This window comes from Pagrus pagrus (assembly GCF_965226575.1).
Source record: "Pagrus pagrus genome assembly, chromosome: 23".
NCBI lineage: Eukaryota > Metazoa > Chordata > Actinopteri > Spariformes > Sparidae > Pagrus > Pagrus pagrus.
Window position 1 is genome coordinate 4235680 of NC_140205.1, and position 13430 is coordinate 4249109.

The 13430-nt window shown below is 40.7% G+C and overlaps 1 protein-coding gene across 3 annotated transcripts in view; it reads right to left on the reverse strand.

Annotated features, from left to right (window-relative positions):
* The window catches only part of LOC311252359 (diacylglycerol kinase iota-like), a 74804-nt gene that overhangs the window by 18561 nt on the left and 42813 nt on the right, over positions 1 to 13430 (reverse strand). For 2 of the 3 annotated variants that reach the window (XM_084345441.1, XM_084345440.1), the window contains exons 4-19: positions 12626 to 12700; positions 12243 to 12299; positions 12048 to 12116; positions 11884 to 11952; positions 10766 to 10882; positions 10144 to 10218; positions 9258 to 9353; positions 8595 to 8677; positions 8178 to 8238; positions 7981 to 8094; positions 4492 to 4617; positions 3847 to 3925; positions 3497 to 3552; positions 2074 to 2136; positions 1186 to 1259; positions 319 to 430 (exon numbers count right to left, since the gene is read on the reverse strand). In XM_084345441.1, coding sequence (XP_084201567.1) covers positions 319 to 430; positions 1186 to 1259; positions 2074 to 2136; positions 3497 to 3552; positions 3847 to 3925; positions 4492 to 4617; positions 7981 to 8094; positions 8178 to 8238; positions 8595 to 8677; positions 9258 to 9353; positions 10144 to 10218; positions 10766 to 10882; positions 11884 to 11952; positions 12048 to 12116; positions 12243 to 12299; positions 12626 to 12700 — 1326 coding nt within the window. The remainder of the gene's footprint in view (positions 1 to 318; positions 431 to 1185; positions 1260 to 2073; positions 2137 to 3496; positions 3553 to 3846; positions 3926 to 4491; positions 4618 to 7980; positions 8095 to 8177; positions 8239 to 8594; positions 8678 to 9257; positions 9354 to 10143; positions 10219 to 10765; positions 10883 to 11883; positions 11953 to 12047; positions 12117 to 12242; positions 12300 to 12625; positions 12701 to 13430) is intronic. The other variant, XM_084345442.1, reaches the window with a different exon arrangement.

The window sequence follows — 13430 nt, forward strand, 5'->3', positions numbered from 1 at the left end:
CATTAACACACCGCTCCTTTAACGTTGGGTTCTGTTGACCATTTTTTCGTTTCACCGACGTTTGTCTTTTGGAATTTTTTCCAAAATGGAAATCTCTGTCTTTAAAATAACTTCTCACAGTGGAGGAAAAAATACAATTCTGTCTCCACCTCCCCTGATGAGGCAGCCATGCCTGTCTTTGACTTCCTGTTTCTGCTGCCAGTTGGCGTCCACTGAGCCTGTATTTGGGAAGGATCAGTCTCTGTTTCCTATCTCTGATGGAGTGGAGATACTCAGCCATCTAATATTCTGTTTGGAGTCAAATAACAATTCTCTCACCAGCGAGGCCATGGTGAAGCCGATAACCTCGATGCAGCCGTCGTCGTGGCGCTGAGGTTCAAAGTCGCGGTGGTCACCTGTGTTTCCCCACGGCATGGTGCCAGCACAGTACCTACACACATAGACAAAAATTAAAATATAAATAAAAACATCTAGTTCACTAAAACAACTTGACGCACAGCTCCACACATAAATCAGATAGGACGCTTTCCATCCAGAAAAATCTTCCCCTACTGTATGACGATCGCTCCCTGACTACAGTAAGGGAACATGTTTTCATTAGTTGTCTAACCAGAGAAATATTCTAACTCCGGGGCGATGTGGGAGGATTTTTACTCAGTCCTGTCGGAGTCTGAAAGAGAGAGCAACCTCATGTCCCTGCCTTTAGGACTAACCAGCCTAAATTAATTTCATTAGTCGGGGATTCACCAGAGAATTGTGGTGTCTCATCTATTTATTAACGCAGTCTCAAAGGCTTTTTCACACGAACAGGAAACACTGATTAATTAGAGTTAGGTAGAAGTTTTAGTCATGAAAAGGATCCAACTGAAAGATGTTGCCCATTGACAAAAAATGTCATATTACACTGAATTCTGGTGTTTTTGTTGTTATTTTTTGTTCTTGTTATTTATGTCCCATTGTGCTTCAAGTGTCTTGGTGTATAAACTTGATTTTTATCCTGTAATATTCTTATTGATTCTTTGATCATCAGATTTATATCTTAAGGTTCTTGATTTGTCTTTTTAATCTCTTCTGTTTTTCATTTCAGACTTTCGTCATCGACAACACTGTAAGAAAACGAATGTGATACAAGCCACAGTGCAACCAGACTTTACACAGTATCATGGACTGTGTGTATCCACCTACCTGGGAATGTTTAAAAACACAATGCACTGAAACTTCAGCTCCTGGATCTTAGGAGTCAAATCGGTACCATCGCACTGAGAAAGACAAACACAGAGACACAGAAAGTTGAAATTATGACTTATGTGTTTAATTCTTTTGACTTGACTGTACAAAACAACTGGTTTTCGCTCTCAGATCAAGCTTCACTTTCCAGTTCTCAGTTTCATTCTCAGTTTCAGTGTTCTCGCTCTGGCCTAGTTCCTCTGTCTGTGATTGATTCAGGTCAAAGGTGAGACCAGATCACTCAAGGACTTGTTGCAGCAATGAGGCATGTTGAGACCTGAAGTATGATGTGTCAGTCTCAATCTTTTATGGAAATAACATGGAAATAACCATTTTTCAGTGAGGATTCTCTCTCAGCAAAATGTGAGATGTGCAGCAAAATAATCTGATTATTTTCTATATTTTTCTTACTATGAATGCCATAAATAGGGTAGGAAACCAAAACTACTGAGATCTTTTAACAGATGTGTTAACAATAACAAAAATATAGAAAATCACCAGCCTTAACCTTTAGCCTTTAGCCATTAGCCTGGGATTTTAATGTTTTGGTATATATTTTGCCAATGTGGCATTTTTTACTGTTTTCTCACATTAATCAATAAAAAATCTGCAGAAATCGATAATAAAAACGAATGTCAGTTGCTCTTCTAATCCTAGTACAGAGGTCAGTGGTCAGCAGCAGTGTAGTGTCTCTGAAAAGGATTCAATATCTGGCTGAAGGACACTTGAGCATGGCGGATGTTCAAAGAGCAGTTGAAGGACGGCGTGTGTAATCACCAGGCCGACCTGCTGCCCAGACATGTCGACATGGAAAACGATACAGAGAGAGAGTGTGTTAACACTCACCACCACTCTGACGTGCTTGGACAAATCCCTGGAGCTCCGCTGGAGGAAATCTGAGAACGCAGCCTGCAAACACACAAGCATGTTCACACACACAAACACACACATAAACAGAGAGAAGAAGCCAATCAAACAGAATTACAGTTCATTACATTTCCTTCATTAAAAAGAGATGCTTCCTCTCCAACTCACACCCATCTTCTCTCACACGTCGCTCATCTGCAGCTTCCGAAAAGTTAGATTTAACATTTCCTTAATGCAAAACTACGGTGCAGAATAAATCATCAAAATTAATTATTTAAAACCATGACATCCAAATGTTAACAACAGCGCACAGGATGCAAACTGCACCTCTGACACTCATCATTATTTATCTAAATTGACTAGCAAATGCAGTTCAATTTAGCAATACATGGTGGCGAGATAACACCACATCCAACTGCGTTAACAACAATAATTACAACCTTTTATGGCTGAAAATACTCTTTAAAGACCCTTCACACATTCTTCTTTATCTTAAAAACCTCCCTCTTGTAGTTCATGGTCTGGTCTGTTTTTCCTCGACCTGACCTTATACTCCTGTCTTTCCCCTAATTCCCTTCCTTCATTCCAATCTTTATTTTCCTCTCAGCTATCATTCTTGTAAAAAGCTTGTGCCTGTGTGTCTTATTAAATATTCCCTTTTATTAAGGCATACACAGAAGTTTTATGATATTTGTCTGACATGGTTTCTCTGATTTTTTTCATGATTCGACTCAATTTAATGGTCACAATTCGATTTAAATTTTGTTTTTCGGCACAGACAGCATTAACATTGTTAAACTACCCTCTTCGGATTTGTCAAAATCTAATCGTTGGTTTTATGCCCTGACAACATTTACATTATTAAATTCTTCTTCAAAAAGCACGGCTCAAGGGTGCCACTGTTTTAGTCGAACACGCACCCAAAACTTTGTCAAGTGAAACAAACCACTGGTGCTCCTTATTGGCTTCCAAACTGCGATGTCACAAATCATGCTCATAGGGCCGCCTCTTAAAGGTCCAATCTGTTAGATGGTCGATTATTGATTCTCATTCCCAACTCGTCAAATTCTGACATGACCCCACCAACCCAAAGTGTCAGTATTTGACGAGTTGGTAATGAGAATCAATAATCAACCATCTAACAGATTAGACTTTTACAATTAGATTTTCCAAAGAGCACAGAGAAAATGTACACTTTCTACAGAGGAATGTGAAAACAGCCTTCTAGAGTCAAACTGCACATATATTATTGTACGTAGTGTAACGCAAACATTCAACTGTAGGAACAAGAAGAAAAATACATATCTGACTTGGGGGGAACTTAAAGACAGACAGAGAGAGCAGCAGGAAGCCAGAGAAAGTTTCGGTGTGCATGAGGCAATAAGTCAAGAGGGACACTCACTCCTGCATAGAACATCTTGTTGCGGAAGCGGCTGTTAAACTTCTCTGGGTTGGCCTCTGGAAAGACAAAATCAGAGAGGCAGAGAGAGAGAATACATTAAATGTGTTGCAAAGCTGCTGGAATTAAAAGTGAAAACAAAACACAGAGGCGTGGAGGAAGATCTGAGTAAAATCTGACTCATCTGTGCATGCATGAACGCTTGTGTGTATCTGAACGTGTCCTTTTAATATTTTATTTCTGCTCTCTGAAGTGGGGTGCATTAACAGGAAAGAGGAGGACTTAATGGACTATAAATAGAGTCGATGCAGGGTGAAATGTAAAAGAAAGACATTAAAATAGATTTCACCGACCTCTCGACTCGTGGAACTCCAGGGTGACGTGAGCGTCGAAGCCCAGGCTGAAGTAGTTGTTGAACACATTTAGAGGCAGCTGAGGACGCAGGAAAAAATAGTCAAGTGAGCGTTTTTGCATAAATTTTACACAATTTATTCACATAGACAGCTCATATCCATACTGTCCAGCACATGAATCTTAATCATATCATTATGCCCATCCAGCCAGTGTTACAAATGTTCTGTTCTTTCACACATATTTTGCGTATGGATTTTGTATCCCTACCAGATCAACACACTGATTGTTTAAATATATTTTAATGATAAGAAAGGTTGCTTTCAGTCATTTTAAGTGCTTACATGTGCACAGTAATGTCACTGCAGCAGATATCGTGGCACATGTAAGCAGCAAAACTAAAAGCTGTAGTTATAAACTTAACAGGACAGAGGAAACTCTCCAGAGGAAACAGAATTCAACTTTTAGCTTTTGAAATAAAAACGTTTTTAGGCGGCTCTGATGGAGCTCAGGATTTATCAGAACATATTGGGATATTCAAGTAATCAATGATGTTAAGCTGCTGTGTCTCCTGCTACTGGGGGGATCGCTGTCGTCTTTACCCCGTACATACAGAAACAGGCACACAATCAACGCTGACTCCTGACCTTCTGTGTTCCCTCCTCTGGCTGTGAAACACTTTTCTCTACGAGGAGGTTCCACCTGTCCAGCTGCACCACCGAACCGTCCTCCACGTGACATAACACCTTGGACACTGGCTCATCCGTGTAACCCTGCGGAGAAAGAAATAGTCACAAAAACAGAGCGATATTGAAATTAATTTATTCGAAGATGAAACCAGTAAAAAGTAGAGTGAGAGAAAGGAGGGAGAAAACTGAAAAAATAGGGAATGCCTGGATGGAAAAAAGAAGAAAGAAAGCAGAGAGACTCAGATGGATGGAAGGAAAAATGGTGTGGAGAGAAGAGAGAGGCTGAGGAAGGGATGATGTCGACTCAAGCTTATTTATGGCCTCTATCCCTCTTTCTATCTGTCAAACTGTCAAGGCCTCGCTCTCCATCCCTTATCTACTTGCTAACAAGAACACACACACATACTGTGGACAGAGAAGAGGAAAAAGAGGAGTGGAATGGTCAGTGAGAGCATGTAACGATTTTCTTTTAATAAGTGATCATCACATAAACACACACACTCATACATACAGTAAATAACTGGATTTTACAGGCAACAAATACACGTAACTCCTCCCTTTCTTTTCCCATCAATCCATTACTTCCTCCTCATCCCTCCATCACATTAGTCATTCGAGCCAGGTCTCTCTAATGGACACTATTTTCTGTCTTTCATTCAGTCTCTCCATCCTCTGTCGTCTGCTTTTAATTTTCTGCCTCCCTCTGGACAGGGTCAGGAAATCAGTGTACCAAGGACTGCACTGAGTCACACACACTCACAAGGACACAACAAACTGATGATAGTAGCGCTCATCAGCAGGGCCTCCTCTGAGGCACTCACACACACACACACACACACACACACACACACACACACACACACACACACACAGCAGGGCTCACACTCGGACACACAGCAAGTTGCAGGGTCATTCACACTCGCACGGAGGGAAAGGCGGGGTGGAGGCAGCGGTGAGTAACACAACTGAGTGTTAAAGTGAGAGGAAAGAGAAAATTAAATAAAGAGGGGGAGGAAAGGAGAGGAGAGTAAAGGAAGGGAAAGGAGAAGTGAGGAAAGGAAAGGAAAGGAAACAGGAAGTAAAGAAAGGAAAGGAAAGGAAAGGAAAGGAAAGGGAACAAGAAGTAAGGAAAGGAAAGGAAAGGAAAATAGACAAGGAAAAAGGACTGGAAACAAATAAAAGAGAAAAGGGAAGAAAAGGAAAGGAGTGAGAAAGAGCAGCCAAACTAAGCCAGTGACGTGAAGAAGGACAGACAGAAAAGGAAAGGAAAAAAGAAGAGATAAAGGAAACGAGTGAAGGGGAGAAGAAAAGGAAAAGAAGGAGACAGGAAAGGAGCAACAGAGACAAAGTGGATAAAGAAACCCTGCAGTCACAAACAGATGAAACAGAGGACAGAAAGGACACACTAATTACACTAATTACACACATGGTAGATATGAATTCTCACTCAGCCTTATCCTTGTTCAAAGATCTATCTCGCTCTGCATCAGGACTGTTTCAGCTTTGTACTCCTGCAATCCTGAGACGCCAAAGTCATTCATGTGTCCTTGGCTGCAGTGCAGGCACAGACTGTAGCACGCACCACATTCAGTCGTTGTAAAAGAGCCTTATTTCACTAAAAACTTCCACAAAACTTTATGAGAACATTTCCATCATGGTGCAGCTTGAGACAACACACTGCGCCGATTATGAGATAATATCCCAAATACGTAATGAATGAGACAATGTTGCAGCGCAGAGTAAACCAGCTTTTTGACTCAGACTTTTGACTCATACACAGAGATATCTGAAGTATTATCATCGCTACAAGCCCACATAACTGGTCTAAAGAAAAGCCTAATGGAGGAATGTGGGTGCTTGTAAAGGTCGCTCCTTCTGTGTTAAGGTGCAGTTATGCAATGTGTGTGAGAGTGTGTTTGTGTTTGTCAAGGGGCAGATTCTTGATGCTTCAGCACTTCACCTTATTTTAGTACAAACTGAAGGAGCCCATACTACAGATGGATAGTGTTCACTTTCATAAGTATCTTTTATAAGCAGCCTTGCCTCAGCACCTCGCTCATTTTTATGTGGTCACATACTTACAGTAGGGTAGAGAAGGTTCGATTATATTATTAGTGTCATCCAAATGTAAAATGAAAATACATGTTTTGACTTTCCCTGAACACAATTTTTACATATCCAGCAGTTACAGTGCTGCATTATATTTCATGAGTGTCCAGCTAACTAATATAAGTCACTTGTTTTATATCTTTTAGCTGTTTTTGGTCTCTACCAACTCAAATCTGGCTTGTTAGTTGGTAAACTCCAGTGTTTTCCACACATAGACTTTACTTGCGCGGGCCAGCCAAGTATATTTAGCACTCCCTTTTACTTTCCTTTGTTTTAAACATTCAGGAGAATGACGCCATCCTACGAGTGATCGGTTGTCCACATCGGCAGATTAAAAAATAATTATAAAGAAACAGGGTATGAGGCATATCATCGCGGAGGGTTTTAAACTGGGGCACCATATCCTACAGTGATTGTCTGACCCGACAGGTGAAAAAACAAAAAACAAAAACACACATACTTTCAATAAACAGGATGTGAGGCCTATTAATATGGTGTGTCTGAAACCTGTGCACAAAAATTCCTTGACTACACATCATTACGTTACACTCCATTGTGTTTTTGGTCATTCATGCTGATCATCTGATCATCGGCTTACGTTTTAACCACTGCATAGTGATGCTGGGTTCCGATTCTCCAAAGTGGCTTCTGTTCCTACTTATTTGCAGCAGGCAATTTCTTTTTTTGATCCACAGTGCTGCAGCCCAGACAGACTACACTCACAAGGAATGGAGGACTGAGGTTTTCACCGCAACGCCTGATTTGGTTTGAATCAAACGGATAAAGAAGCCCGACTTGTTTCGACAGAGCTTCTATTTCCTGCTCTCTCAGCTACGCTTTTGTGGTTTGACCGTATAAAGAAAGAGACAATGTTACAGTAGATGTAGGACACAGGATAAAACCAATTAACAAATTACGACTGTGTCATCTTTAGTTGATGTGTTGTGGCTTGGAGAGGTCAGGGTTTAGAGGATGAGTTACACAGGAAGAACACTGTCGTGGACTTCCTGGAATGTGGTGTTTTTTCTAAGTAGCTCCCAGCGGTGTCGAAGACGTAAACACAGGATTTATTTTAACTACATACCATATATGTCCATAATTTCCTTTATGCATTCACTTTTTAGATATTAATTTCCATGTATTTGTTGTTTTTTTATCTTTATTTGCTGTATCTTAATATCATTTTCCCTGCAGAGATATTCACACCTGAATCAAGCGGATAAATGACCTGAACTCAAAGTCATCAAAGAGACAAAACAGATACTTTGGAATGAATAACTTTAGGGAGGAGGAACCTCTACGTCCTGCCGCTCTCAGAAGTCAAGGTTAGGAACTCACCCCGCCCCAGTTGAGCGTCCTGGCGAGGTCATTTCCTGTTCCCAGAGGAAGAACAGCGACCGGAGGCTGGGGATTCATCTGCAGCTCGTCTAGAGTGGACAGGATCCACCCCACCTACACAGAGACATGCACAGAAACTATAAGCTTCAAAAATTTAGCACAGAATAGAAACAGATTGTGACAGAAGAGAGTCTTACCGTGCCGTCGCCTCCGCAGGCGAGGATCCTCAGATTTGGCACTTTCCGATACAACTCCAATCTGACGATTCACAAAGTGCACAAAGCAGAACAGTTGTAGAATAAAAGAGGCTTCTGCGGCACAAAGCACAGCTGATTGGTGTTGAGTGGGTGTAATTGGTCCAAGTTTCATGAAAATGGCTCGACCCACAATGACTCAAACTCAAGTGAGAAAATACAGCATTTTATCCCCGCATTGGATTGTGATAACACTGTGATATTAAATGACTAAAGTAGAGAATTATTACTAAATTGGCGACAGAAAACACTGTTTCACAATAAGTACATCCTTTACACGTTCATGAATTAGCACAAACGTCAGTCAGTCTGTTCAGAATGTCACACTGACAGTAACCCAATGTGTTAAAGGGTACTTACGCCTCTCTTAGTCCTCCCTGTGACAGGTCAAAGACTTGTCGAGGGTTCAAGATCCACATGAACATCTGTAACACTTTTGCACCCTACAGGGACGCACAGAAAGAAACACAGGCAAGAAGAGTTTTCTTAATATTACATAGTTTAAATAACCTACACCTGCAACTAAAAGGTGTCCACACAACCAGACACAACCCTATAAAACCCTATCAGAACTGCATTGTTTATTTCTAGAACAGGTCCTATATTTGGAGCTGCTACCAAAAATCTCAGCATGATGTAATAATAATGAAGTTTTTCTTATCTGATAAAACTAATAATGTTTCAAACTGACGTCTTCTTCATTAAATGTTCTGCACATTGTAATAACTCTTGAAGGGTACTGGCTCAAACAGTGGAGGTGTAAATGAATAAAATCATCATTTATTAAAGTCTGATACCATCAGGAAGCAAGAACATGTTGATATTCTTTGGCAGAAATGACGTGAGCTAATTTTGATTAAAGATAATCTAGAGACAGTTATTTATAGAATAATTTGTGCGCATATATAACCATATGTAAGTTCTCCTATGAGTCCTATGAAACAGTACAGAGTGAGTATAGATTACATGACAGGCTCAAATCATAGATGATGATAAAAGTATATTATTTCAAAGTTTTCTGACCTGGTTGCCTCCACTCTTTGGATTGACAAAAACCAAGATGGGCTTCATGAGAGGTGAGGGGAGAGGCTTCAGCATGAACGGACGCCATTTAGACTCCTGACGAAAGAAAGAGACAGACAGAGAAAAAAGTTATATGAAGAAAGTCATTATAATTAATGTTATGTGAAAGTATCAATACAATATTGTACAAAAAACACAATGCTAAAATGATTAGTAGATTAATCAGTTAGTTCATGGACATAAAGTTAAAGCTAGGGCTGTCCTGAATACCATACTTTGAGCTCCAGAGCTTCGGTAGTAATCAACAGTGAATATTCGAAGCTTTGTTCACAGGTGGCTCTGGGAAAGGCTCGTGAAGGACACAGCCAGACATTTCTACATTTTCAGCTGTGATGGAGGACATAGTGCTGCTACGTGTCTTTTCGGTTGAAGAAAAAGCAATAACTTTTAAGAATTCTGCTATTCTACAGCAGGTCAAGAATCTGCTGTCCACTTACATCTCAAGGAGAAAAATAATTCCTTTGAGGACAACAATGTAAACATCAAGGCCAGACAAGACAGATGGTTTGAAAGATGAGTAAACAAATCCATCTACGTCAAACCGTCTTTGAACAGAGGAGGTGGCCTACTACATTACTTATCACCCACCCCTCCCCAGACAGCTTAACCATTCATACCTGGGCTCACCTAGCCTTAGCAACCCACATGAAGGCCAGTTTGACCAACGACCATTTTGCAGTTTGCCTTTTTTGATAGCCTACACTTCTCAAAAAACTGCAAAAGACACACAGTTTTTATCTTGTGTTTGAAAAGGAATAAATCAAATATATAAATCTGAACCTTTTACATAATGCACAACAATATTCTCTGTCGCAGTGTTACTTACGTCCAGTCCCTTCTTGCTTGTCCTTCGTTTGAAAGATGTCCGCTTTTTTCTCCTGGCAGAGTTCTTAAGTGAGCTCTAGGGTACAAACACACACAGACACACACAGAGTTCAACAGTTAGTTCACTGTCACATTGTCCCTTGTGATGGTAATTAAAAGTGCAATGAGCCATGTGATGTGACTGAGGGATATATATGTGTAAGTGTGTGTGTGTGCGTGTGCGTGTGTGTGTGTGTGTAGTTGAGTGTGTGTGTGTGTGTGTGTGTGTGTGTGTGTGTGTGTGTGTGTGAGTGTGTAGTTGTGTGTGTGTTAGTGTGTGTGTGATGACAGAGGCAGACACAAACCCACAGTTCCCTCAGACAGATCAGACATGTGTCAGCTCATATCAAATCATCGCCAAGATCTCTCTCTCTCTCACACACACACACACACACACACACACACACACACACACACACACACACACACACACACGCCTTCTTTTAGAGTTTTAAATTTAGATCCAACACAGTCGTTTCTCATTACTGTCACAAAATGACAGCTTCATCAACCAGTGGACTGACTGGTGAGGGACGCCTGTGATGGGAGTGTGTGTGTGTCTGTATGTGTGTGTGTGTGTACACCTGTGGTTTCCTGACTTTGATGATCCAGGAGGGTGGTACTATGACTCCAGCGTGGGCCCCCAGTGAACACGGCTCCTCAATCTGGTGCAGCATGAAACACGTCACCTTATTGTGGAACTGCGACAGAAACACACCTTGTTATTATTTATTCTGTTTATTAAAAATACACATCAGTTTATATGCTCCCTCTTGGCCACCTTAGACGTAGGCATATATCTGTTTCCATTTGTAAGCAGATGATACATAAATCTATCGAAGCTGTGACACAAACAACATCACAACACTGTAAACCTGCTAAACTGCCTTCATGACATCCACAACTGCTGGATTAGACTGTTGTAATTCCTTGCTCTCAGGGATCAGTAAAATATCCCTCTCTCACCTCCAGCTCACCCAAAACTCTGCTGCCAGGATTTGACTCGACCCTGGCTTCCTTACACAGGCTACCTGTCGCTTTAAGAATTGATTTTAAGAGTTTATTGATTACTAATAAAGCCCTGAGAGGCCACACTCCAGGTTATTTAACAGCTACATCTCTTCTCACCCCTACAGATCCTCAGATGCATCATTCCTTGTTGTTCCAAGGTCTTGATTAATAGATAAAGGTGATAGAGCCTTCGCAGTCAGGGATCCTAGATGTTTGATTGACCTGACTGAGGTCTTTTCAAATCAATTTTGAAAACTCACTTTTTTAAAATTGCTTTTCTGTGATTGTATTTGCTTTGTGACATTCTGTTTTAGTCTTTTTGTGATTTCTGTGTTTAGTTTTTATGTCTTTAAGCTTGTTTTATTCACTCTGTGTTTTATTGCCATGGATTTCCACTCAACTTGGATGGAGGATGAGTCTGAGCCCAGAATAGACCCCATTAACTTTTGGTGCCGATCCAGAGTAAGGGACGGATCCAGAAATTGATTCTCGCTTTATTTAACACTGTGAGATAGGACGTTTTTCCACGGTTTCTCAGGGAATAATACATGGATCATGATGAAAAAAATTAGGTGTGTTTAGGTGGCGGAGTGAGTACAATTTGACGTGGATCCTACTGTAGAGCTGGTGAACATGTATGTACATCTTTGCTTTACTCTATAGGGATTAACACAGACGAAGAAATACTTACAGCCTGTTTACACCAGGAACAACTGATGGCGATGATTTCTTTACTGTGGAAGAACTTCTGCTGAAAACTCTGCAGAAACAGACAGAAAGATACTGAAGTAAGTCTGAACAGTGATAATTGTAAACGTGTGTGTGTGTGTGCTTGTGTGTGTGTGTGTGTGTTACCTTTCCACATTGTCTACATTTGCCCTCCTGTCTTCGTCTGTGAACCCAGTGATGTCTCAGTATGTTCTGCTGTTAAAGAGAAAAACCAAACACGTTCACGTTTACAGGATTTGTAAAAATAAGAGTAATCCTCTTCTCTCACATGTCTAAGGTTGTACACATATAAAAAACACAACCTGCTACACACAAACTTACATCTCTGAGGCACCGTGATCCTCCCTCTCTGAAGGTTGGCTTACATCGGAAGTTAATCTGGAGAGAAAAAACAAACAAAAACAAATAACAAACCACGAACGTTGGCACAAAATATAAAAATAATGTCAGTTTTGTTCCAAAAAAATATTAGTGCCAAAAACGCAAATAAACACGTGAACAATTACAGTAACAGTCATCTGCACCTTGGACAACAGCAAAACTCTTTCTATTCAGTTTTTGCTCCAAGATTAGCAGGTACGTAAGTTTTGTATATAACATGGAAAATAACTTTTCTTTTTTGGCAGCCAGAAACACATTAAGCTCCCTTGCAAGGATGTTTATCCAGGATACTTTTCCTTTCCGTGTGTCTGTGTGTGTCATACCTTTTCTAGTTGCTCTATGCAGCCGGTGTGAACAACGATCTTACAGGCAGCACATTTCTTCCTGGGGGCCGACTTCTTAAAGGAGAAAACAGACACACAGCACAGAGGGCGGTGAGAAACGCACAACAAACACGAGCGGTGCAAGAATGAACACTGACGATGTGTTAACCCGGTTACACGCAGATAAAAGCACACAGACTGTTCAAGGTGCCCAAACATTTCACTCCTCTCCACGTTTGGTTTAAAAAAGCTTCAGAAGCCTTTTAACAACAGCATTAACAGAACAACGAATCCTCCAGACCATGACTTTTAACTGTTTCAGTTATTCTTCTACACCACTCTTCACTCAAAATGATAAAAAAGGTTAAATTAACCGGTTAACAATGTTGGAAAGTAGTACATGTACATTTGTAAATAGAAAACCTCAGAAGCTATTGATTTGGCTCAGCGATAACCCCGGTCATTTATCACACAGTGGCAAACAGTCAAGAAGCCAAAGTGCTGTTTGCTTTCAATAAATAACATTGCTCTGCTGCCCTCACTCTAACAAGACATAAACTATAGGTAACGACAGCTGATAATGGAGTGGTCAATAGGTCCTCCCTTGATTGTCACAGAGAGCAACACTTATGGCACGGCGCTACTCTCATACAGAAAAAGAGACCTTCTCATTGGCTGGTGGCTCTGAATGATCTCATGGTGAGAAAGTCCCACACAAAATGTTCTTTTATCAAGAGAAAAGGAAGCAAGATGTTCTTTTCCAAGATGCTCTGATAAAATGTTGGGGAATGTTGGGTCCTGGACA